This window comes from Anser cygnoides, chromosome 22 (assembly GCF_040182565.1).
Source record: "Anser cygnoides isolate HZ-2024a breed goose chromosome 22, Taihu_goose_T2T_genome, whole genome shotgun sequence".
Classification (NCBI taxonomy): Eukaryota; Metazoa; Chordata; class Aves; order Anseriformes; family Anatidae; genus Anser; species Anser cygnoides.
This window is the reverse complement of record NC_089894.1, coordinates 7,046,185-7,071,022: the sequence shown is the minus strand read 5'-3', so window position 1 is coordinate 7,071,022 and position 24,838 is coordinate 7,046,185. Positions and strand designations below refer to the sequence as shown.

Here is a 24,838-nt window from a genome sequence, read left to right as displayed (position 1 = left end):
GCTGAAGCTCCCGGCAGGATGAGGCCAGGACCCGTCCCTCTTCCAAAAGCAGCTGGCAAGGGATGCAGGAGACCCCAAAATGAGCAACGGGGGCGCAGCCTGCTTGCGGGACCGGCCTCGTGCACATGCTGCGGACACCAGGAGGTGGGGAGCACCGGGTGTGCCGCTGTAACCCCCCCTCACCCCTGGGCTGCAGCCAGGCCATGCCGAAAAATCCTGGTCTAGGCTGTGTCTGCAATGAAAAAAAAACACTGGAAATGGAGCAAAAACTCTTTTCTGCAGGGTTAAAAAAAGACAAAGGTTCGCCCCATTGCGCTGACCTCGCTTTGGCCATCACAGGGCAGAGAGGTGGCCCCCGAGCCCCCGTGTGCCTCTTTGCTGTGCCACCAGGAGCAACCAGCAATGGAAATTGTCCCATCCTCAGGCAGACGCAGCGGGATGCCCGGCCACGTGCGTGTGCCACCACCAGATAAAAGAGTCAAGATCACAAAAATCAGGGCTGCACGCTGCTCTGAAAACTTCCAGGGTTTAATGCTGACAGAAGCTGCTAATTAGTCAGCCAGCCACGAGGACAAGAATTAAAACACCGCTGTTCTTTTCAGTATAAAGCTCATTTTTACCCTTTGGACCAAACCTTTCCCCCAGAGGCATCCCCAGGCATTCCTCCGGTCACCCTCTGGCTGATGGCTCAGCAACCTGGCACCTGCAAGGCCAGCTCACTGATCCCACACCTCTCCAAAAAAATATTTAAATTAAAAAAAAAATAAAAATCCTAAAAAGCTCTCGATCCTCTGCCACGTTCACAAAGGAGTGACCTGCTCCTCCACGCCCTGCAGAGCTTTTCCCAGTTCAAAGGCAGCGGAGGTCTCAAAGAGCCGGGTGGTGACAGGGTGGTGAGGGGCAGCCTCTGACCTCATGTTGGCAAAAAAAACAAAAAAAAAAAAAAAAACAAAACAAAAAAAAAAAACCAGTTCCTTCATCCCACAGCCGATGCGGAGCAAGATCCAGCGACCAGACGTCAGAGCCAGAAATACCCAAAGTGCTCACGGCCCTGGCCAGGTACTGGGGCCACCGTGTCCCGGAGACCAAGCCTGGCGTCCCTCTGAGATGCCCCAGCTCCTCCACTGCCTGGGGTCCAAGGTACAGCACGGACCCTAAAAAATATACGTGGATAAAAGCATCTGCTCCGATAAGCCCAATTAAAATTCAATTGAAATTGAAGACCGGCCTCAGAGCCAGGTCGAGCAAAACCTAGCTCGGTTTGATTCCTTCTGGATCGAAGCTGCTGGCTAAAGGAACCCCGATGCTCTTCCACGGGGAGTGGTGCAGACCCCTGCCTCCACGGGACCCTCCCTGCTCCTCCATCCCTTTCAGGGGTTCCTGCAGAAGGAGCAGCCCCCGTCCGCGGGCAGACACGGGCACGGATCAGGACTTAACCTCAAACTGTTTCCCTTGCAATTTCCAAGCGATCTTCCTTATCACCTAATTAAAAAATTTCCATAATTAGGCCGGGGAAAATCACAGCTCGGGAACGTTCCCATTTCAAAGAAGCCCCAAGCTGTGCCGCGGTGCAGGGTGGGAGCCCCCCCCGGAGCCCTCCCCCAGCTGAGCTGCCCCCCACTGCAGCCCAGGAGAGCTTTAATGCCCCCTTTGTGGGGGGGTCCCACAGCTTGCTGGGCTCTGGGGGAGCTGGGGAGCAGCCCCCCAAGACGTTCTGCCACCTTCACCCCAGTCCTTGCAACGCAGCAGCGTGGTGAGCCCCCCATGACCATCGGGGGAAAAAAATGTTGTGTTTTTTATTTATTATTATTTGTGTTTGTTGTTTTTTTTTGTTTTGCTTTTTGTTTTTTAAGTATGGTGAAAGCTTTGCACGGGAAGCCAAGGATCTCCCTGTACACACCCATTAGCCACAGCTTGACTTCGGAGCTTCCCGAGGCTCCTTAAATACCCAGGTTCTCTTTTACGACTCGCAAGTAAATTATTGTGGTTCTAATAAAAAAGGAGCACTTGTTACCATGCAGCCACAGCGTGAATTTCCGCGAGAGCACAGATATAATTCTTGACGGGGCCTTCTTGGCGTATAAATTATGACACTATTTTGGAGGCAATCTGAGAGCATCAGACTAAGAAACAGCCTTTGTATATCACAATATTGTTTCTAAATTGACAAATAGACCCTCACGGGCTTCATTGCTCTGCTCGGGGTGCACGTTTTTGCATTCCTCTTTTCCCTAGGAACAATTAAGGACCCGCAGGACTGGGGGCTCTGGGTTTGGAAAAGTCAGGCACTGGCCCCAAAAAGGCTGAGAAATAAGGACAAGAGTCTGCGAGGGCCGGAGCTGAGAGAGGGGCTCTCCATTTCCCTTCCCTCATTTTGAAGCCCATCACACTTTGGAGATTGCCCAGTGCTTCCAGGACAAGTTTGATTCCAATCCTGGAAATTCAACAGCAACTTGATTTAACACGTTTTGATTTAACCTGAAATCACACAACTTGAGTTAACCCCACAGCCTTCTCCCGTGCCACTACAGCCCAGTGCACTGGGCTGATGATGCCAACCACAAATAAATGAGGCAGAGAGCAGAAACAGCCTCAAAACAGCCTGATGGCGGGCACTGCAAGAGGGAAGGGAAAGCCCCACAGCGCTGGGTGCGATGGCCCTGTGCAGCTGCTCAGGTTCCGTGGTGCTTGTACTCCTCCTGATCGCAAAAATAGAGCCAGCACGTCTGAGTTGGGTGTCTCGGTGCTCAAAGAGAGAGGAAAAGCCAGAGAGGAGAGAAGAGGCAGAAAGATGGGACCTGGCAAAAATAAATAAATAAATAAAAATTTTAAAAATAATAAAAAAAACTATACTTTTAATGGTACAGCATCACCTTGCACAGGCTTGTTGCAGGGTCCGATCCTCACCCGCTGCAGCTGCGACATCAGTCCCTGCACATTCCAGCTAAGGGGACGAGACCCGAGGACCAGCGAGCCAAACACATTTTATTCTTAAACCAACCTCCTGGTTCATCAGCACAGGATGCCGGCCGTTTCGTCAAAGCAAAACCTCCTTCAACGGGCAGCAACTTCACCAGCCCAGGCCAGGGACCAGGTCGAGCAGGACGCGATGCCAGAGCTGAGCCGGGCTCGTGCACAAAGCGCCTGGCGTTAAGTCACCGCGCAGCGCGACATAACCGCCCCGAGAGCTCGGAGCCAAGCTTTGCACATTTGCATACAGGATTATACCAGTCTTTTTTTTTTTTAATGCATGCAGCAGATTACAAAACAAGCAAAAAAAAAAAAAAATCCCACAGCAGACATTATCACTAGCCTGATTCTGAACTCTACATATGGCGAGAGAGCTGATCGGCAGCAGAGGTACGCTGGCAGCTACGCCGGAGCAGGGTGGCTCCTCCCGCACCCCCACGGAGCTGTTTCAGCCAAGTGACAAATCTCACCCAGAGAAGCCGGCACTTGGCTGGATGGCTCCATTGAAAAACACCTGCAGCCACTTTTAAGGAAAAAAAAAAAAAGTCAATGAGCATGGATTTGACTTTCAGCGGCTGCGGGAACTCCTGGCCAGGCTGAAAGCCTAGGACAGAGCCCCATTTATTTGAGGACTGTCTCATACAGCGGCACTTCCCACTGACGCTGTTCTCAGTGCCCCACAAGCCGACCCACAGACTTGCACAGAGCATCTAAAATCGACGCTTGGCCGCCCCAGCTAATCGCGGAGACGCAGCCGATTTCTGCTCCGTGCCGAGCAGCGCAAGGCCAGCTCCTGCCCGACATCGCCACAGCCCTGCCAAAAGCTGCTGCTGCCCGGTGCAGGCAGCGACGCGAGCACGGGAGCAGGCAGCTCGCGCAGCAGAGATAGCAGAGGCAGCACTGATCCCCTTCGCACGGGGGAAGATAACCTAGCAGCCCCATAAAGCCTCCAGGAGCCTAAACGCGGGCCCTGGATGTTAGGTTCAAGCAAAATCATTTCCTGCATTTAAGACGCACTTTTAAATTTTGCTGTGAAAACGAAAAAACAAAACAAACCAGGCACACGCAGAGGAGAGAGAGGAGTTCAGATCCTGTGCAAGAGGCGGTTTTCCCCCCGCACAGCCGGCGTGCAGCACCAGCAGCTCTGCCGCTGCGCTCTCAAGGGCAGGTCGCAGGCGGGCACCTTCTCATTGCGACTTGCTCTGAGCAGGGGAGAGCTCCCCCAGCTCTATCCCAGCCCGACACGACTCGGAAAAAGCTCAGGAGACAACTCACTGCTGCTTCCAGCTTAGAGTAAAATAGATCAGTAAAGGCTGAGAAGGGCGCGGGCAGTCTCCTGGATGCTGCTGCCACTTCTGTGGCCGAGCTCCCCGCTGCTCGGCGAGCCCATCGGCGGGCTCCTGCGCCTGCCTGGGAGGGCTGCGCCCTGCCCCAGACCGCAGCCACCCCGAGCTGCAGCGCTCCTTACCCGGCTGGCTAACAGAAAGCCCTTTTGTAAGGCTTCAGCAAAAGTCCTTTTCTTTAAAAGCCGGGTACCCCTTGTGGAGACAGCTAGCAAGCCGCGGCTCCATTTCCAAAGCCAACCTCGCCGTGGCTCCAGCAACCCCAGCGCCGCGAGCCCTGTGCGGACGCCGTGGTGGGTGCGAGCGGGGTGCAGGTGGTGCCCACGGGCACAGCCCCACGGGCACCCGCGCAGGTCGGGCCGCACACCCCGATGGCACGCAGCCACCCTGGCAAGCACCGTTTGGGCCCAGACGATGCCCACGGACACAACCCCAACGCGTGCCCACGCGGGTGGCACACGGCGCACCCCAAAGCATCGCCACCTCGGTAGCCACAGGCTGGGAGCTGGGGCTGCTGGGGGGCACCCAGCACCCACCTTGCACCCCCGTAGGTCCCGCTCGGGAGCAAAAGGCAGCACAGGGCTGCGATCGGGGCTCCTGCGAAGTTCCTCTGAACAAGTTTCCCTGCTGTCTCCGCACCTTCCCACGAGGAGGTCAGTGGGAGCGGGGGCTCTGCCGCCCCCCCCTACACCCCTCTGCCCCTGTGCTCGGCTCTGCACAGCGGGGCTCGCCCCATAACAGGCGTCAGAGGGGAGAACCGGGGCGGAGAGGGGGGGAACCGGAGCATCCCCGCCGGGGCACGGGGCTGCCTCCCCGGGGGCCGACCTCCCCCCGGCTCCTCCGCGCCTCGCCAGCGCATCCCCCCCTCTTCCGACAACTTTGCCGCGGCCACAACTATCCCGACCCCTCGACCCGGGCCGGATCGGGCTCTCAGGACCGGCGGCTGCCCCAAAAAGCCCGTTCCGCCCCCGCCCGGCCGCCCTACCTGCCCAGCCGCCCGGCTCCGCCGCCGTTTGCAGCATCCTCCCGCCGGCTGCTCGCTCCCGGCTGGGCGAGCGCGCTCCCGGAGGAGGAGGAGGAGGAGGAGGAAGAGGAGGAGGAGGAGGAGGAGGAACGGGGGGGATGAAGGCAGCGTGCGCGCCGCCGCGGGCCCGTCCCCCCCCCCCTCCTCCTTCCTCCCCTCCCACCGGCACCGTGCGCATCCCGCAGGTTTGGGGAGGCAGAGATTTGGGGAGGTGGGGGCCCCCCAGCCCGGCTCTGCTGCCTCGGGTCACCCCCGAGGGGCTCCCCACATCCTTCCCGGGGGGTGCTGGGGGGCAGGAAGGTGCAGGTGGGTGCACAGAAGAGGGTGAGCCAGCAGAGCAGCGGGGAGGGCACCTAGGTTTTTGGGGGGACAGAGGCGCCCGGTGGCCTCAGCGCCGTGCACACACTCAGGTCCCAATCCTGCCCGCCGAGCTTTCCCCTCCACCTCCAGGCCAAAGCTCCCAAGTCCTGCAGATGCCAGCAGCAGACAAACACCCAGTTCTGCATAAACCTGAAGCACGGGGACCAGCGGAGGTGGCACCGGTGGCCCCAGCGGGGCCGCAGAGCTCTGCTGGTGGCACTGCCCCAGGTGTGACCCGGAGCTGTCCCAGCGGGGACAACACCTCGCGTCGTGCCCAGAGCCTCCGCAAGAGCTGGGGGAGCTCAGCTGCTGGTGGAGGAGAACGGAGCCGGGCTGGAGGGGGGGGCCTGCGGGGAGCCGCCGCCTGCTCTCAAGTCATCGCTGCTGGAGCACAAGGCACCCGCGAGGCTGAGGCTTCTTTGCTGACACGCAGCTGCCTTGTGCTAAGATCAACATTTTTGGAAAAGCGTGTGTTTTCCTGTCGCTGTCATTAATATTTCAGTGGCTCCCAGGACCTTTAAGCGGGGCCACGCGGCGTTGACACAGGCGGGCAGGTATAAAAAAGACCCCGCTCCCCACCCCGAGGAATATTCTGTCTAGACGCCTTACATAATCACATTTTGCCCTCCTCCAGGACGCCGCGCAGAGGATCTCAAAGCACTTCGCAAACTGCTAATTAAGCTCTGCAGCCCGGCTGCGAGGGAATTGCTCGGCCCTCCCGGGCTCCCTGGCCAAGAGCACTCTACACCAGAGCAGACGCGCTCAGGAGCTCTCAGCCCCGGGAGCTCTCGCCCCCGCTGTAGCAGCGGAATTGATGCCAGGATGGAAAAGTCCGATCAGGCAACCAGGAGCTGCTGGCAGAGGGGCTGGAGGCTGCTGCCTGCGAGCTCCGGGCTCCTGCAGCAGGGCTGGAGGCTCGTGGTGCCACCCCAGCTCCCAGGAAGGTGGAAATCAGGGGGCAGAGACACCAAGTCCTCTCCAGCAGCTGTTTCGAGACCCCAGATGCTGGATAATGACCTGGTGGCCCTGCAGCTCTTGGTTTTCCCCACTCGGACCAAAAGCCCCTTCCTTGCCACCAGAACCAGGGCTGGGGGCCCAAGGAAGAGCAGCGCAGCACCGCTGGCTCTCGTTGTGAATCACTCTGTTTTTTAAGAACCCTTTCCCCAAAGCTCGTTGCATATATATGCCGTGCCGTCTGATTTTTACAACGCTGGGTGGTTTTTTTTTCCCTCCCTATAAATAATTACAGGCAGCCTAATGGATCTCAAACCTTGCATTACCTTGGCTGTCAGGAACTTGACAATTACGGCGTAGCCTTCCTCTCCGAGGAGCAGACAGGGCTGCAGCTCCTCCACACTTTTTGCATCCCCGTTAACCCCTGCAGCCTCTTCCCACCTCCCACCACGGCACAAACACACAGCTGGCCGTATCCCCACTTCCAGGATCACTCCCCGTCCGCTGTCATCGCTGCCGTCCCTCTCCCCTGGGCAGCCTTTCACACCACTCAGCCCAACGCGATATTTTCTTTGCCCTCATTCCCATCTCCTGAAGTTTTCATAGGGTAACCAGCAAGCTTTCATGCAGGGATATTTTTAATTAACCTAATCTTCCATGCCCATTTTGGCCTGTCCCTATTAAGGATCTGAGCCAGCACCTGAATTAGGGTTTAGGGGCTGCAGCCTGGTAACTTATTTGTGTGCCTGTTCAGCTGTTTTGGAGCTGCGGAGTGAAATGAATTTATTTAAATAACTTTTATTGCAGTGAGGTCCCAGGGCCTGGAGGGCCTGGTGGGGTGGCTCAGCTACCGGGTGGTAAATGACATTGTGCCAGGGGCTGTCACCCGCGTGTCCCTGCGGGGCATCCTGGCTGCAGGACGAGCCCCCGGCCAGGCAATTCCAGCAGTCTGCTTGGTGGAGGGCCCTGAACCCTCGGACATCTGGGCTCAGATCCCTCCAGAAACCTGGGTTTCCAGGAGCAGGAGCATCTACACTGCTCCCCTGTAACCCTGCACCCCTACAGAAGGAGTGGGGATTTGTAATGAAATGCAGCTGTACTGGGGGGGGGGCTCCTTGGATCAAATTTCCCGCCCCCAAGGTGGGGTGGAAGCGGATGTCCCAAGGCAGGAATCGGATCCATCAATTGCTGTTAGTGGTCCATGGGCCTGCTCCAGCTGGGATTTTGGGCACAGCTCTGACGGTCGCTCCTTCCCCACCACACCAATGGGTTTTGCCAGCTGAATTCCTCACGCGAATGTTTTCCCTAGCGTTATCGTCACAATCTGCTTTTATTTCCTACACAACCTTGCCCAGCCGCATCTCACTCCCGTCTCCTTCCCACGCAGCCGCAGCCTCGGCTGGCTCCAAACAAACCCTGACTTATGGTAAATAAACTTCTCTTCCCAGAAAAAAAAAAAACAAAAAACAAAAAAAAAACCATGGCACAGAGAAAAAAGGCAAGGCATACGATCTGCATCCCAGCAGAGCTACCTAAGCCCCAGGGACACCTCACTTCTCGAGTGCATCTCAGCTTCTCCCTGGGATGTTGTTTGTTGCTCGTCGCCCTCGGGCCTCTTGGTTTGCTGCAGATCGTCCCGAAATTGAAGGCAAACCTCTAAACAAAAGGCAAGGTCGCCTCCGGCTGCGCCGCACAGAACTGCTGTGGGTTGATTAGCAGGAGGAGACGCCGCTTCCAACCCCTCCGTCTCGCTGCATTTACCCACAAAGTTTCTCCCCTTGCCCTCGTGCTCGTTTCTTTACGTAGCATTGGACACCCAAAAGAAAAATTAGTCCCCAAAGGGAAGTTTTTGCAAGCCAGCATGGGCCCATGCAGTGCAAGAGGCAGCACCGTGCAAAGCCACCAGCATCGCCGTAAGCTTACTGCTCCCAGACGTTCCTCTGATTTCAGCTTCTCTCCGCAGCTTACCCTTTATGCTGGGAACAGGCACGTGTCCAAGCTCAAAGGGCACTTTTCCTCGTGTTTATGGACTTGGGCAATCCCCGGTCAGCAAACGGGAAGTTTTACAGCTCAGCCAGCAACCTAAGGGCAGTGGGGGAGGACTGGAGGCTTCCCAGTCCCCAGCGGCAAGGGGCTGCCACTGCCCGGGGACACCGCAGGGACACGGGGCAGGGGCAGTGGAGGAGCTGAAGGCAGTCCTGGCCACGATGCTTTTGTGATGTTTCCAAGCCCAGAAGTGGAGCCGCAGGACCAAGAGCCCTGCCTGTGTCCCACCAAGAGAGCCAATGGTCCCACGTTGCGCAAGGGGAGGTTTGGATTTGGAAGAAATTCTTCACGGAGAGGGTGGAAGCATCGGAAGGGGCTGCCCAGGGAAGTGGTGGGGTCCCCGTCCCTGGAGGTTTTTAAGGGACACGTGGATGTGGCACTAAGGGACATGGCTTAGTGACGGGGCTCGGTAGCTCAGGCTGATGGCTGGACTTGATTTTGAAGACCTTTTCCAACCTAGCTGAATCCGTGGTTCTATGATCCGTGTCCCAAAATCATCCCAAATCACCAGAGGACAGCCACAGGCTGCTCGGTACCCAGGCGTGGAGGGGACGGGTGGGCAGAGGAGGGGACACGCTGCAGCTGCCCAGGGATGGGGAACCCAGCACAGGTCCCACAGCCCTGGTCCTGGGAGGGCTCCGTCCCAGCGCCGCTTTCCAGGAACCCTCCCTGGCTCCTCGGCCGTGGTGCTGAGCTGTGCCAAGCTGCTCCCGCAGCTGCTGCGGCCGTTCAGCAGCTGTTAAGCCTATAATTGCTCATTGAGTCATAAATATATATATATTTTTTGGTGAGAGCAGCACTGTCAGGGAATTAAAATCTTTGCAAAAGCCCATAAAGATTTCATAAATGTTTCAAATCCAGATCAATGAATCTTCCCAGCCTGGAGAAAGGGGAGGCAATAGGGAGAGAAGTCTTTAACCAGAACTGGTTAAAGGCATCTTTGTCAGGCTGCAGGGTATCTGTCAAAGCTCCCGTGGTGTCCCCAGGGTGGCCCATGCTGGGTGACATCGTGGTGGGGACACAGGTGGGAGGACAGGGGCTGCTCCACCACTGCTTGGAAAAGCAATGAGCCAGTAAAACGGAGCGAGCGCGCCCGTGCCAGCAGCACCTCGGCTCTCCTGCCAGTGCTGTGCCCATTAGCCCAATTAGCAAATTACCTGGCTCTTGACAGAGGCAGTGATTGGACTGGAAATCAGCCTGGAAAAGGGGGCCCTGCCCTTCCCTTCCCACATCCCCTCCGTGGGAGGGCACCGGCCCCCAGGCACACACCTGCGTTTGGGTTTGGGGGAAACCCGCGCGGTCCTCAGGGGCCAAGGCTTTAATTCTGCACAAGTTGCTGTAAAAAATAAAAAAAATAAAAAAAAATGTGAAGCTAAATCATTTGCAGACCCTTGTACATGAGCAATTACCTTGTTAACCGAATCTCAGCGCTCTGCTGCGAGGTGCTGCCCTTAGCACAGCAGCGAGCACCCCGGGGCGCGTGGGTTGGAGATCACCAAGGGCTGCACCAGCGCCTTCCTGCTGCAGTTAGGGACAGGGTGAGAGGGCTGGGACATCCCCGCCTGTGTCCTGAGCTCTGCCAACACCTTGCCTCTGGGGCGACCATCTCCCTCCTGCCACCGAGCTCTGGGGACAGCAGGACCAGGCTGGTGACCAAGCCCATGTGCCAGGAGGGACGAGCCACCCAAACGCCCACGTTCCAGCTGCCCCTGCGCACCACACTCACCCGTTTCATTGCAACGCTTGCATTGCTTGGACTTGGTTCAACTGCGAGCAAAAGAGGACGAAAAGCAAACCTTGAAGCCACCTCAGATGGTTCCAAAGCGCACGAGCAGAGCCAGCTCTCCCAGCGTTACACCAGGGCTACCCTGGGGCCACGGGGGCTTTGTCCCATCTCTGTCCCAGGACCTGGCTCCTGGTTTTGCAGAGCAAGAGCACGCAGCAGATCCTGGCACAGGGGCTGGCAGAGCAGCCCAGAGGCTGCCCCACAGCGGGGATGCTCCAGCCCCACAGCAGGGATGCTCCAAGCCCCACGGCGGGGACAGGAGCCAGCAGCCATGCAGGGTGTCCGGCACGCGCCCTCCTCTCCTCCAGCAGCAGCTGGAAGGAGCAGGGGGCATTGAATGACTTCAAAAGCAAGCACCGGGGACAAGCGAGCCCCGGCGATGCTCTCGTGTTTACAGGGTTGCCCAGGCACCGCTCGCTGCCGCGGCCGCCTCCGCTCCGTCCCGTGCGCCGGCTATTTTTGGTGCTGAGCCTTCTCTGCTGATGGTTTTATTAGCTTTGTGAAACATCCAGGCGGGAGGAGAGCTGCTCCGAGCCTCTGCTTCACAGCTACACGCTAACAGGCTTGGCGAGGAAAGGCTCAAGGACCTCCGAGCGCAGCAGCGGGGAGAAGTGGCCGCCTGGCTACTGGCAGAGCAGTGGGCCAGATGATTTCTAGAAATTAAAAATATCTGGGGAAGAGGCCACCTGGCTTCTGGCAGAGCAATGGACCAGCTGATTCCTAGAAATTAAAAATATTTGGGGCAGTAGTGCCCCACCAGCCCCTACCCGGGTCCCCAGAGCCACGCTGCTGCTGGCAGAGTTTGCACCCCAAGACCCTACATAAAAACCCCGGTGGTTGCACCCCAGGACCCCACATCCGTTCCTCATCCCCAGCTGCTCACCCAAGCATCCTGGTGCAAATGTCACATCCCGACGTCCTCCCCCAGCCACGGAGCTGCCCCCGAACCGGTGCCCAGCCAGGAAAGGCTCCGGTAACTCAGCTCCGGCAGAGGCTCCTGTTAGTGCATGGCAGTTGTTCTTCCCTTCCTGCTGTAACTTTTAATTAAAATCTACAAAAGGCGAGATAACTAGTCCCTCCGCATAATTGCAGGGAGCAAATTTTATTGTATAGAAAAGCAGTTTTAAATTTTTAATAGACTTATTTTTAAGTTGGAGCAACACTTTGAAGGGAGCTGTGAGCCCTGGTAACATTATCAAAGGCGAGGAGAGGAACAGAGATGGGTTTATTACATGTTCCCAATAAAACTGTTATTTTAGGGGAGTTTTGTGCTTCTTCCTAATGAGAGATGAATTGCAGCAGCTTCATTTGCTGTAGGAGGAAAATTAAACCCAAACTGATAAGAGGCCCAGCCTCTAGCTTCTGACTTACCTCCCAATTATAAATGAAAGCTCACAGGCATTCCAGAGATGGGACTTGATGTCTACATTAATTATAAATAAATTATCTACACTTAACGTTTAAATGAAATTCCAGATAAAGCTTTATATTTAGAAGAGCGTCACCATATAAATATTTATGCCAGGACTCCGGGGCTGCTTGGGTGCGATGCGGGGAGCCCTGGCTGGGCAGGAGCAGGGCAGGACCCAGCCCTGCACCCACTTTTGGGTTCAAACCCCAAAAACCTCTGGGCTGGAGGGTTGGGAGAGCGGGTTGTGCATCGAGGCTGGGACAGCCAGGTGCTGGCAGCCTCCCCTGCATGCACGTATTCGGGGCTGAAGGTGCTAAAAGATTTCCCTGGTCCTCCAAGCCCCGAGACCCAGCGGCTGCATCTTGGCTCTTCCCAGTGGGGAGCACCGCAATGGAGCAGCACACGCTGGGGCACCAGGGGCAGGGAGAGCAAGGCTCACCCCCAAAAAGCTACACAGGGCAGGAGGCAGCACCCACAGCGTGGGGAGAGCAGCACCAGACCCCGCAGGACCTGGGGTCACAGCAGCTGGGAGCCAGCACCGTGAGCTGGGGGGGCCTCATCCTGAGCACGGACTTGGTGCTGGCAGCATCGGTGGCCCCACGTAGGTCTCCAGCTGATGGGGTCATCACAGATCTCACAGGGGACAGCCAGATGAACGAGGCAAGGGCAGACCTATGGGGAAAAATAACCTGGGTCTGATGCTGGGGGGCACAGCTGTCCCCCCCCCCAGTCCCTCTGTGCCACCGGAGCAGCGCACGCCTGCCCCCTCCTGAAGGTTACTCCTGCCTCCGGGGCTCAGAAAATGCCACCGAGGCCAGCTCTACTCCAGCAATAGCAACAGCCACCTCCCTGCAGAATAAGCCTAGTTCTCATTTTCCCTCTCAGCAGCCCTCCCCCAGGCAGCCCCCGGGGGACAGCAGCCTTTAAAGCAGCACCCCCCCCCCCCCCCCCCCGCGGGGTGTGGAGCCTCCAAACGGCCTCACCTGGGTGCTGGGGCTCAGCTGCGCCCGGCTCTGCTGTGCCGGGGAGGTGCCGGGAGCCCCCAGCTGGGTCTCGGTGCTGCTGGTTTGTACTGGGGGAAACTGAGGCACAGGACTGCCCAGGGCCGGTGGCAGAGCAGAGGCCGTGACCCAGGTGTGTTTGTGCCCCCCCATGTCTCCGTGGGCAAAGCGGTGCCAATACAAGAGGCAACCTCGGCAATTTTCAGCCCCCCAGCTGTGAGGACAGGGCGTTATCCACCCCGTAGCGTTTTTCCCAGCTTTGCCCCAGCCGCTGCAGAGAGTTGTACAGCTCGCACAGGTTTGCCACTTAGCCTGGGCTTAAAAGGAGAAGTTTTTTACGCTTTAATGCAGCTGGAGTGGGAAAAAAGAGAAACTTGACAGGCCCACGGTGCAGAGAAACTGCAAAAGAGAAGCAAATAAAAGATGATTGAAATAACTCAGCCCTCATTGCAGAAGGGAGGGAAGGATGGCAGGGGAGCTCTGTGCCCTCCTGTGCTGGGCAGGCTCCTGCCAGCCCCCCCCCATGTCCCCTGCTTGCTCTGCCGCTGTTTGCCAGCCCCACACGTGTCCATAACAGCCATAAAGGGGGGCATGGAGAGCCAGAACCCGCAGCGGGTGCCAGGTGATGTGCTTGAAACCAAACGAATGGCACATGGGGCTGTAAACCCCCCCTGCATCACCGGTCACAGGATTTCTGGTCCCAACCTGACCGTGCCGGAGGGGACGTGGGGCTGCGATGCCGTGGGGCCGCAGTGCCGTGGGGCCGAGCATCCACAAGCCAGGGGCAGGCAGCCCTGAACAAAAGGGGCAGATTTGGGGTGGCCTCAGGTGCCAGCCTGCAGCCACCGCGACGGGACACGGTGGCACGAAAGGCACGAAAGCAAACCCTGAAGCTTTCCGATGCCTCTTTAGGACCAAAGAGCGCGTCCTGCCTGCTGGGCTCAGCTCTCTGCAGCCTCACTGGTGACCTGGAAAAAATCTGAGCGAAAGCCCCGACTGCAACAGATCCCTCCACCTCCTCCGGCCACGGCTGCTGCCGCTGGTCCCGGCACCCTGCGTCCCCGGGGACATTCCCGGCTGTGCTGCTTCCCCCAGCGCATCGAGCATCGGTGACCACTTGTGCAGAGCATCCCGGCCACAGCAGGGCACGGGGACCACGCAGAGCACCCCGGCCACACCAGCGTGTCCCAGTCACACCAGTGTGTGCCCGCGTGGGCCGGCAGCGAAGTTTCGGCATCGCAGCGCCCGGCGCATTCGGCCGGGAGGTGCAGCGGGGTCACCTTGGGTATCGCAGCGCTGCACAGCCCTCGCTCTGCAAGGGGAGCGGTATCTCATTTCTTCCTCAATTAGCTCCTGATTATCAGTGTCCCAGGGCCCCTTTCCAGGCTCTGTTTAATGCGCCATTAATAATTAATTTCTCAGATAGCAGGAATGCAGCGCGGGGTTAGGGCTTTGTGACTAATAACTGCCGGAGCAGCCCTCGTCTCCAAGGGACAAATGAAGGGAACAAAAAATAAAGAGAAAGAATCAAAGGTAATATGTTTTGCGGCCTTTAATCAAACGCTGCATAAAGAGTTTGATTACTCAGGTGAGGAACACACGGGCACGTGCGTGCTCGGTGGCCGCAGGCGGCTCGGCTCCCACGCCTCGCCGACACCGCCGCGGCATCACCAGCATCATCCTGCCCCCGTCCCTGTCCCCATCCTCGTCCCTACGCCTTCCCCTGGGGCAGGGAGTGAAATGGGGGCACCTGGAGGAAAAGCTCAATGGCCACCAAAGCAAAGCAGGAGCAGGGATGCGCTGCGCCACCTCTGGGTGCTGCGTGATTTGGGGTCCTGCAGCCGGGATGGGTGCCCCGCATGGGAAAATCCGTGAGGTTGTGGTGGCACGAGCAGGCGCAAAACGCATTAGAGGGGTCGGTGTGTGACACGGGGGGGCCCAGCAGAGCCGCCCCCATGGGTGCGAGGAGCAAGGAATGTGCTGGAGCAGGGACAGCTGCTGAGCAGATGTGCAGGGGTGGCCCCAGCAGGGCCAGCCCCGCTCTCAGCACTTCCCAGCTGCCAGGGATCCCCCTGATTTACAGCAGGAACCCGGGGTTTACAGGGATCCGGGTTCTGCTGGGCTGGGGGAAAGCTGAGCTTGGGCCCTGGGAAGCACAAGCTGAAGAAAAGCATTTTTTTTTTTTGCTTTTTCCTGCAAAACAATAAGCAAGGAATGTGGTAACTCCCCCCCCCCACAGCCACCCAGTGCAGTCACCCAGCTCCCAGAGCAAGAAACCAAATTCAGCAGGACAAGAGAGAGAGAAAAGGAGGATCTGGGGTCAGCATTTAATTACGTAAAGCTAATTTACGTCAGCCGATGAAGAGGATCAGTACACCGAATATTCCTACTGCATCCCCATTTCTTTGCCTGATGGATCCCGGGCTGGTTTGCTGGTACCTGAGCTGAGTGCACTCGCTGGGGGCTTTTGCAGGGCTTTGCTCTGCAGCGAGCGGCTCCGGGGGTCCACCAGGACAGGGCTCTGCTGGCCGGGCAGCTCCAGGCTCCTGGGACGGGGCTGTCCCTGCCGCCAGCAAGGATCCGACCCCGAAAAGGGGACGGGGAGAGGGGGAAAACCAGCGTCAGCCTTGCCGTGCAGCGAGAAAGAGCGCATCTTGTTGACAGCTGCACATTAAGCGTGACGGGTTTCTGACAGATCCAATTATAAAGCCAGGTCTCAGCAGAATCGCAGCCCCGATATTTGGTGCATGAAATTTCGTTTGGGAATTTTTCAATATTTCAGCTTTGTGTCCCTGGTCCTCTCCCGAGCCCCAGGCCGTGCAGACTCCAGTGGTCGTCCCTGGCTTTCGCACCCCCCACTGTGCTGCGTCTCCTCCCTGCCTGGGCTGCTGATGCCCAAACCAAACGCAGAGGAGTCACAGCGCAGCTGAGCCCCCGTACGCACGAGCAGGGACCTGGCTGCCCTGGAAATATTTCTTGCATGAAGTCAACCGAGGAGATTTAGGCCAAAAGGGATGCGGGGCTCTGAAGCAGGCTGGAGCCCCGGTGGTGCTGTGGTCCCAAGAGCCGTCGGGTCTGCGCTGAGCGCAGGGCTGGAGCTGCACCAGTTCTTTTTATCAACCACATGCCCTGGATGAGAGGTTTTTTGTCATTATTATTATTTAAATAGCAGCTGAGAGGGCAGCGCTGTGCCCCAGTGCTGACCATGGATGCTGCGATCGTAGGTGGGGAGGAAACTTGGGATAAATCCTGCCAAGTTCTCAGCATCAAGGCCTGAGCTGCATCATTGTCCCCCGGCTCTGAGATCTGGGAGCTGCTGGGAAGGCAGATTTTTCTTCTGCACCTGCAAAGCTGTTTCATCCTCTGCCGGCCACAGCTGAGGCCAGGCACGCAGGAGCAGCGGGGAGGAAATCGCCGGTGCTCGCTCGGCCGCGTCCCTCGCGGAGCTGGGAGCCTCCCCTCGCCAGCCTCGGCTCTTGTGGCCTCCTCGGGGAGCCTCTGACTTGCCCGGGCTCGGTCTCTGAGTGGGACCAGGAGCTGGCCCCGTGTCCCCACAGCTCCTTGGGCACACGCCCCCCGTGCCACCGGCACTGCTGGCATCACCCGTCCCCACGCCAGAGAGCTTCTGTAGCCCGAGCAGAAAGAAAGCTGCAGCGACTGCGTTTCCTGCCTCCCTGCTTGGGGTGGGAGGGAAATTGTTTGATGCTAATCCCCTTGTTTAATCCAGCAGAAACCTGACATGAGAACAGCCACGATTAATTCCCGGCAGGGAATCATCAGAGGTGCAGCAGGCGGTCAGGGGACTGCGGAGAGGAGAGAGACGAGGAGGCTCCTGCACATGCTGGGAGAGGAGAGGGGGGATAAAAGCAGCGTGAGGAGAAGGGGTTTGGTTTTGGGGATCGAGTTGCTCCACGATGCGCAGTTTTCACCAGGCTGGAATTTCCCTTGTTACGGAAAGGGACGCTTCAGCTGTCCCGGGAAAGGTCACTTCTGCGCGCCCAGGCTCCAGCCAAGACACCGGGAGTTTAAGATGTGCCCGGGAAGCAAATGCAGCCCCTTTGCCCTCTGGTGCCACCAGACCGCTCCTGCTGCTGCCCAAGACCTCATTCACTCGGGGTGGGATGCCGCGGCCCCCCCAGGTCACGTCCCCAGCCCTGGGCATCGCCTGCAGAGGGGCACCCGGGGCTGCTGCTGCTGCAGCCGCTCTGCGCCCTCCCTGCTGGAGACCCGCACCTAATTCTGAGTTTCAATTTGCCTGACTTTATCTGCAAGCCTTCGGTTCTTATTATTCCTCTCTCTGCAAAGTTAAAGAGTCCTTTAATACCTGGCACTTTTCTCCCTGGGAAGGTACTCGCGCCCTGTAATCAAGTCACATCTCGGGCTACTTTTCGGTAAGCTAAACAGATTGAGCTCTAAGGCTCCGTTAAATACCCAGCCTCGGGAAGGGCCAATCTGAGAAGCTTCCAGGCAGAGCAGAGGGTTGGTTTTTTTTTTTTTTTCCAGCTGGCGCATTGAAAGGTGAATTGCTGCCTTCTGATGTACTGACGATAAATGAAATGGGCTGTATAAAAATAAATCATTGCGCTGCCCTGGCTCTGGGGAGGTCGGTGAGCGCACGGCTGCAGGAGGCACGGGGATGCTGGCAAAGGAGGAACCGGGGCTGGGAGCCCGTCCCATGCCCAGCCCTCACCTGCGGGAAGCTCACCTGCAAAGGAGAGGGTAAAAAAACACGTTCGTGGCTCTTTTAGCAGCAGAAGTTGCTGCAGCAGCTGTTTGCTCCGGGTCTAATGGTGCCTGACTGCGCTTACAGGCAGGGAGTTATGACGGCCGGGAACGTAAGTGCATCGGGGAGCTGAGATAAGCAAAGATGCTCCGAGCCACAGGCTTAAATCCAGAGGTTATTGACGGGGGATGTGTCGGCGCGCAAGGACTGGCCCAGCAGCCCTCGCTAATGCCTGTTTATCGACAAGGCAATTGGAGTGATGAAGTGGGGCTCTCGACTTGTTTTAATCACAGGACGAGCTGGCCCTGGGCTGCGCGAGGAGGTGGGAGCAGAGGGTCCCGCGGGCTGGGGGCTGCTGGGGGGGACAAGTGGCTTGAAGCGAAGACATGCAGGGGGCTGGCTGGGGCTGGGGACGCGCTTGGGCAGCCCCATGGCACATAGATGTGGTCAGACAGGGACTTTCAGCCTCCCTGTGTCCCTGTGACTCTGAGGCCAGCGCAGCAGCACGCTCCAGTCCCGACGGATGCGGGAGTGACCCCAGTTGCCGATCGGAGGGGCGATGCCAGCGCCTCCACCCCAAGATGAGGACGCAGGGATGGAGACGCAGCCCCCGAGGTGGCATCACCAGGGCATCCGGGAGGAACGGGCGCGGGGCAGAGCTGCCGAGGGAGAAGCCGGCAGACTTCAGCTCCAAAGGACGCCAGCTCTGAAGGACACCAGCCAAGGTCACAGCAGCAGTCGCTGCAGCTCGGCTGCTCCCTGCCACCGGGCCCAAGGCACCTGAGCTCCCAGGAGGGAGAAGCCAAAGGGGGCCGGTGTTAAACAGGGCTGGGGGGAAAGGGCAGAGGCTGGGTGCAGCCCCACGAGGCACCTGTAAAACCCACAGAGCCCCACACGGCAATGCTCTCCTTGTCGTGTATCCCACAGGGGGAATCTTGCTAAAGGTGGGCAAGTTTGGATCAGCGTCGCGGAAGGTTTGGGGGGGCAAAGGGGGTAAGGGGCGAGCCGGAGCCATCCAGGCCGGAGGGAGGTCGTACTGCCCGGAGCTGCAGGCCCCCATCGGGTTAACTCCCAGCCTGGATTCGCCAAACCCAAATCAGGGCAATTTGAGCTGAGCGAAATGATCCGGGGGCCCCGCAGGAGGGCTCTTGCTTGGGGAGAGGTAGGGGAGGCCATCGCAGCCCGCAGAGAGCTGCAAATAACTCCGACGGCCTCGTTACCTACTTTCTGATGAACAGGAGTCGGCTTTCGTGCTCCCCCCGGGGCTACCTCCACCTGGAACCGGGCTGTGCCCCCGCCCGGGGGGAGCTCCCCCTTTGCTCGTCCCCCCCCTCCCCAGGACCCTCGAGGGAAGCGGCGCACGGCGAGGTCCACGCGTGGCAGCCCCGCTCCGCGTCCCCAGGACCCCTGAACCCCAGCATCGCCCCCCTGGGGCCGTTCCCCGGCCGCCGAGCACCGGCACCGGGCGCTGGCTTCCCTCTAGCGACCGGCGGGGGGAGAGCAGGGACGGGAGCCCCGGGCCGGGACCAGGGCAAAGCACCCCCTGCCCCGGAGCAGGATGAGCCGGGGGGGGCAGCTCAGCACCTCCCTTGCGCTGGGTGCCCCAGTTCAGCCCCTCAGCCCTTTTATTGCTGCACAAGGGGAGATCCCCCTGAGGCTCCTGGATGTGCTTCTGCGGGGCTGAGCCGTGCCGGGGGGTCCACAGCCCGCTCTGCTCTGCTGCCCCCCCCCGGGGTGGGCGAGGTGCTGGTGGCTGCACAGGGGGGTCCGGCTGCGGCAGCCCCACGCAAACAAAGTGCTCCCCAGGCAGGGGGGCTGCTGGCGGGGACCCTGGCGGAGCCAACGCGGTGTGTGATAGCTACCGGGCGGGTGATGCCGTGGTCCGGCTCCGTGCAACGTCCCAGAGCCGTCCCATCGAGCTCTGCCGAGGGCAGGAGGCACAGCGAGGGCTGCCCGCATCCTTCCCACCCGCACGCAGCGAGCTCGCACGACGAATGAGACCGCACAGCGTCGCCTTCGTGCCCAGCATGAACGCGTGCCTTTAATGCAGGATGGTCGAATTCACAAAGCAGAGAAACGCCGGCCTGCACCCTGTGCCCGTGCCGGGTGGCTGGCTCCCTAAGCGGGGTCCTGCACCGGCCGTGGGGGCAGCCCCAGCGCGCTGCGGGGACAGGAGCGGCTGGCCAGCGGGCACCAAGGGCTCGGGAGCTTTTCCATCCCCGTGCCTTGTGCTTCATCGCCACCCTGCAGCCGCTCCCCTGGGGATGGGCGCAGCGAAGCCTTCTCCCCCCGCAGCCACGGGCTCTAGGAAGGGTTGTGCTGCAGAAGCTCAGGCTGGAAAGGGAAAGAGCAAGCACAGCTGCCCGTCTGCGTGGGCCCGGGGGGATTGCCCCATGGCGAGGGGGATAGGGAGGTTCCCTGTGGTCTGTGAGTAGCCCTGAGCGAGCCGGCTCTAGAAGGACTCGTCCTCCTGGGTGCTGGAGCAGTACTCCAGGTAGTCAAACTCCTTGACGGGGAACGTCACGCTGCTCCACTTCTTGTACCTCCTCTTCTCATCCGGGGTCTCCACCACGAAGTTTTTGATGCAGAGGATGGGCAGCTTGACGTGCTGGTAGATCATCTCCATTCCCCACTCCTGCGTGGACGGGGAGGGGGGGGACGGTCACCACCGTGTGGTGCAGCAGCCCAGGCTGCAGGACCGTGCCTGCGACCCCACAGCTGGGTGCTGGAGGCAGCTCCCTCCTCCCAGGGCACGTCCCAGGGCACAGCTACCCACGTCCATGTCCCACACGCGTGGCACAAAGAGGGACCACGTGCTGAAGGGAAAGGCAGCCCCAATTCCTTGGCCAGGAGCTGATGCGCGAGGAGAGTGGCACAGCCTAGGGGCAAGCAGGGGGGATTTCCGTGGCCCCGCTCACCTGGCTGCACCCGCTGCACATGACGCGGCACCCAGGCTCCCAGTCCTTGAACGTCCGCGCGAAGCTTATTTTCCCCAACGAGACCGTATAATAAAACCTGCAAGGAAAGGACCAAAAAACACCCTAAGGACAGTCCAGGGGATAAAACCCCATCAGCACTTATGCTCCCGTAGCCGCACGGCCCCACGGAGCCCCCCGTGACCTCCCCGGAGCAATGTCCCCAGTGCTGCTGCCACCCCTGCCCATCCCGCGCAGAGCGCGCGGTGGCTCATGTGGGTGACACCTGAGAGCCGGCCTCTGCCTGCTCGCTCCTACCTGAAATTGGGGTTGATATTCACGTGGTGCATGCCCTCCACGGTGCGGATGTCGCTGCCGCAGCACACGGCCACGTTGCAGTTGACGCAGTAGAAGCGAACGTCGTCCGGGTCGTGCTGCTGCCGCCTCTCGCTGATCTTGGCTTCTTTCACTCGCCAGCCGATGACAGCATTTCGCTGCAGCTCCGTGATCTGCAAAGAGGGCAGGGGAGGCGAGACAAGGGGGAGGACGGGGTCAGCACGGGGTAACAGAGAGGGACAGACCGCAGATGCAGCAGGAGATGTGGCCACGGAGGGTTGCGCTGTCCTGGAGAGCGTGAGCCGCACGGCAGGACAGACCCGCAGACGCTGCCCCGTGCAGCTCATGGCACCCCTTCCCAGGAGCCGGTGCTGCCCCAAGGGGAGAGCAGGCAGCCGAAAACCAGGGCGCAGAGGGGGCTGTGCCCATCAGCAGCCAGGGGCAGGAGCTGTCTGGCCCTCCGCAGCGCTCACCTTCTGGCGGTACTCGCGCTCGGGCATGGCCTGCACCGCCCGGATGGCCCTCTGCATGAGCTCCACCAGGTCATCGTTGAGCAGCTCCCGGGAGACCTCCCTGCTGTTGGCTTTGGCCAGCACAGAGTACACGCTGTTCTCGGCGCGGGCACGGCCCCGGGCCTGTAACAGAGGGGCCAAACGCTGCGGTCAGCAGGGGAGGGCTGCGGCCGACCCCCTCGTGCTGCAGGTCCTGTGGGGCACGGCACGCTCCTCCCGTGCCGCTGCACCTCTGCAAGGCTCTGCCTGGGGTCGGGCTCATCCCCAAGGAGCTGCCAGTGGATGCACGGGGTGTAATGGGGGTCCCCACGTGCCCCCCCAGGTGGCTTTGGGGCATCCCAGCAGGGACCAGGCAGGGGGGCTGGAGGGAGCCTGGGTGCTACCTGCACCATAGCGATCTCGTTGGTCATCAGCCCGTAGCGCACCACGATGTTGCACTTGGGGATGTCCAGGCCCTCCTCGGCCACGCTGGTGGAGAAGAGCAGGTTGAGGTCTCCTTTGCGGAACTGCCTGATCACGTCCTGCTGCTCGTTCTGCGGGGACAAAGGGGGAAATGCTCCGGGGCTGCTCCTGGAGCGGGGACCGTGTAGGGTTCCGAGCCCCTCGCAGCACCCCCAAAGCGTGCAGAGAGGTAGGGCTGGACCCCATCCAGCTCCCTCCCATCCTCAGTGCTCCGTGCACATCCCGGTCCCCTCACCTGCGTCATGTGCCTGGTCTGGTTGCTGTAGCCGGCCCCGGTGAGGACAGCCGCCCTGATGTGCTGCCCGCCCCGCGTGGCCGCATCCTGCAGCCAGCTGAGCAGGCTGTGGGCGCTCTGCCGGGTCTTGGTGAAGATGATGCCCCGAGAAGACCCTTGGGGCTGGAAGTGCTCCCGCAGGATCTCCTCCAGCTTGCTCAGCCGGGGGTTCTCGTAGAGCTGGCACCCAGCGAGCGCCAGCAGGCTCGCCCTGTTCTCTGCGCAGGCAAGCGGGGCGTGAGGGGTGCTCCGTGCCCCCAAAACCAGCCTTGCACCCACCCTGCTGCAACCCCCCCCCGGGCCCTTCTTTTACCCTCAAAGGTGGTGGCCAGGAAGCGCTCGGTGGGGTCCTTCATGTCCCTCTCCATGGCGTAGAACTTCTGGAGGTACTCGAAGGCATCGACCATGCGCACCGTGTCGTTGATCAGCAAAGCGTCGTTGTACTTGCGCAGGTGCAGCGCGCACACCCGCGTCTTGCGACAAAACCTCTCCGCCGCTGGCGAGGGAACGGGGACCGGGGTGGTGACACCCGGCCCCCGCCAGCCCCGTTCCCCCCAGCACCCCCTGCCGCCGCCTCCTCACCTCTCTTCTCCAGCTCCACGACCTGCTGCTCGTAGGTCTGCGTGCCGAAGTCCTGCGGCAGCCCCGCCATCTCCATGTGCTGCTGGATCTGCACCATGATCTTCTTCAGCCGCTGGCCGAAGGGGTCCTGGCAGCAGAGAGGGGCTCAGGACCCAGGGGGTTGGGGACATTGCTCCGGGGGTGCAGCCGGGTGGGTTGGGGTTAGGGGTGGTTTGCGTGGCAGGACCCCGATGGTTATGGGATCCCCTGCACCAAAGCTCTGGCTAAGCTGATTCCTTCAACCGGCCTGAGCTGGGGGGACAGGGGGACTCCAGGACCCCCCCAAACAGCCAGGGAGGACCCCCCCAGCTCAGCAGGACCTGGGGGCAATGCCGTGGGCTCGACCCGCCACCTCTCACCCATGCTCTCTCCTGGCACAGGTCGTACTGCTTCTTGGGCTGGGGCACTTGTCTCTGCAGTTGCTGCACGTGCTCCTGCGCCGACGTGATCACCTCGGTGTCCAGGTTGGCGCAAATCTGAAAGGGGAGAGCCCCAAAACCCAGCCCTGAGCCCCGGCAGCCCAGCACGATGGTGGGTGCTCGCTGGCACCCGGCACCACCACCGCGCACCCCACTGAACCCCAGGCTGGGGGCGCAGCACCCACCTGCAGGATGTGCTCCACGGCCCCCTCGAAGGACGTTTTCCCCCCGGTGCCGGGGGACGCCGTCAGGCCCAGGATCTGCGGCAGGTCCCGCTGCCCGCCGAGCTTGCGCTGGAGGTAATTCAACATGATCTTGTTGTAGACGGCCTCCTTGTGCGTGTGGTGGCACTCGTCTATCACCAGCAGGGAGAAATCTGCACGGGAGCGAGGGAGGAGAGCGGGGTGAGCAGCGCAGGACGTGCCGGGGAGGGTGTCCCAGCCAGGGGGGTCCCGTGCCCACCCGTCAGCTCCACGCGCGCGTCCTCCTCCCGGCTCAGCAGCGCGTTGTGCAGGATCTGGGCCGTGCAGATGACGACGTCGCTGCACTTCGCCACCTGGCTGAAGAAGCACTTGTGGCTGCTGTCCCCGCTGATGGCCATCACCCTGAAGGCGCCCTGCAGGACGTGGAACTCCTCCTTGGCGTGCTGCTCCACCAGGTGCACCTACACCCCACCGACCCCATCAGCTCCGAGCCGGGACCACCGCCCGGCGAGCAGCCGGCGCTGTGTCCCCCCCCTCGCCCCGTTATCTCCCAGGGTAGGGGACGGGGACCCTGGGCCACCTTGTTGACCAGCACGGCCACCCGGCCGTCCCGCCGGCTCTCCAGGTGCTTCCAGCAGACGTGGACGGCGGCGCGGGTCTTGCCGGCCCCCGTGGGCAGCCAGACGATGCAGTTGCGGCCACGCAGGGCTGGGGCCACGGCTTCGTGCTGGTACCCCCGCAGCTCCATGGGCGACGCCGGCGGCACCGCTCCCCGTTAGGAAACGAAACCCGGGGAGGCAGCCGGGGTGTGGGGGGGGGGACCCCTCTTGGTCGCGATGCCGAGCCGGGACACGCGGTTGAGTGGGTCTGGGATGAAGCGAGCCGAGCCGAGCCGAGCCGTGCCAAGCCGTGCCAAGCCGCCCGGCTCGCACCGACCCCGGTCCCGATCCCGGTCCCCGCCCCGGTCGGGAACAGAAACCGAAAGCAGGAGGAGCTGCCGCAGCCTTTGCCTACGCCACGCACCCAGCCCAGCCCCGCCCAGCCCCGCCTCCCAGTTCAGCCCAGTGCACCCCCACCCACACTGCCCCCCAGTTCAAACCAGTGCCCCCCCAGCTCCTTCGCACCCCCCACTTAAGCCTGGTGCACCCCCATCCATCTGCACCCCCCAGTTCCCCCCCGTGCATATCCCCTCCCACATCAGCCCAGTGCCTCCCAACCCATCCCAGACCCCCCAGTTCAGGCCAGTGCCCCCCCCTCACAGCACCCACCGGCCCTGGAGCTCTCCCCCCCCTCCTCCTCTGAGGTTTGGGGGCCCCGGTGCAGGGCCAGACACAAGGGGGCAGCTGGGTGTGCACATTTATTTAATTAAAAAAAAAAACAACACAACAACAACCCAAATAAAAAAAACAGTCACATGGAATGGGCGGACGGGAAGGGCTGGAGGGGGTCTGGTTCCCCCCCCCAGCAAGGCCAGCAGG

The 24,838-nt window shown here is 60.3% G+C and overlaps 2 protein-coding genes and 1 long non-coding RNA gene across 4 annotated transcripts in view; all 3 read right to left on the bottom strand.

Moving 5' to 3' along the window:
* The window catches only part of ZNF385C (zinc finger protein 385C), a 76,333-nt gene extending 70,784 nt beyond the window's left edge, over positions 1 to 5,549 (bottom strand). The window contains exon 1 of one of the 2 annotated variants that reach the window (XM_066981709.1): positions 5,299 to 5,549. In XM_066981709.1, the coding sequence (XP_066837810.1) occupies positions 5,299 to 5,515 (217 nt within the window). In that variant the 5' untranslated portion in view covers positions 5,516 to 5,549. The remainder of the gene's footprint in view (positions 1 to 5,298) is intronic. The other variant, XM_066981710.1, reaches the window with a different exon arrangement.
* A 3,449-nt stretch (positions 5,550 to 8,998) lies between these two features.
* Positions 8,999 to 12,784, bottom strand: LOC106047976 (uncharacterized). The gene is made up of 5 exons (XR_001214032.3): positions 12,584 to 12,784; positions 11,855 to 11,906; positions 11,367 to 11,534; positions 9,967 to 10,033; positions 8,999 to 9,577 (listed from the first exon to the last, which is right to left on the bottom strand). It is a non-coding gene; the product is annotated as an uncharacterized lncRNA (long non-coding RNA).
* A 6,849-nt stretch (positions 12,785 to 19,633) lies between these two features.
* On the bottom strand, positions 19,634 to 24,378 carry DHX58 (DExH-box helicase 58). Its single transcript, XM_048053209.2, has 12 exons — positions 23,941 to 24,378; positions 23,620 to 23,821; positions 23,343 to 23,533; positions 23,098 to 23,214; positions 22,700 to 22,826; positions 22,431 to 22,613; positions 22,079 to 22,335; positions 21,765 to 21,914; positions 21,343 to 21,504; positions 20,852 to 21,042; positions 20,537 to 20,633; positions 19,634 to 20,253 (listed from the first exon to the last, which is right to left on the bottom strand). The coding sequence occupies exons 1-12, from the start codon at positions 24,106 to 24,108 to the stop codon at positions 20,071 to 20,073; spliced, it is 2,028 nt and encodes a 675-aa protein (XP_047909166.2). The 5' UTR covers positions 24,109 to 24,378; the 3' UTR covers positions 19,634 to 20,070.
* Positions 24,379 to 24,838: the final 460 nt, after the last annotated feature.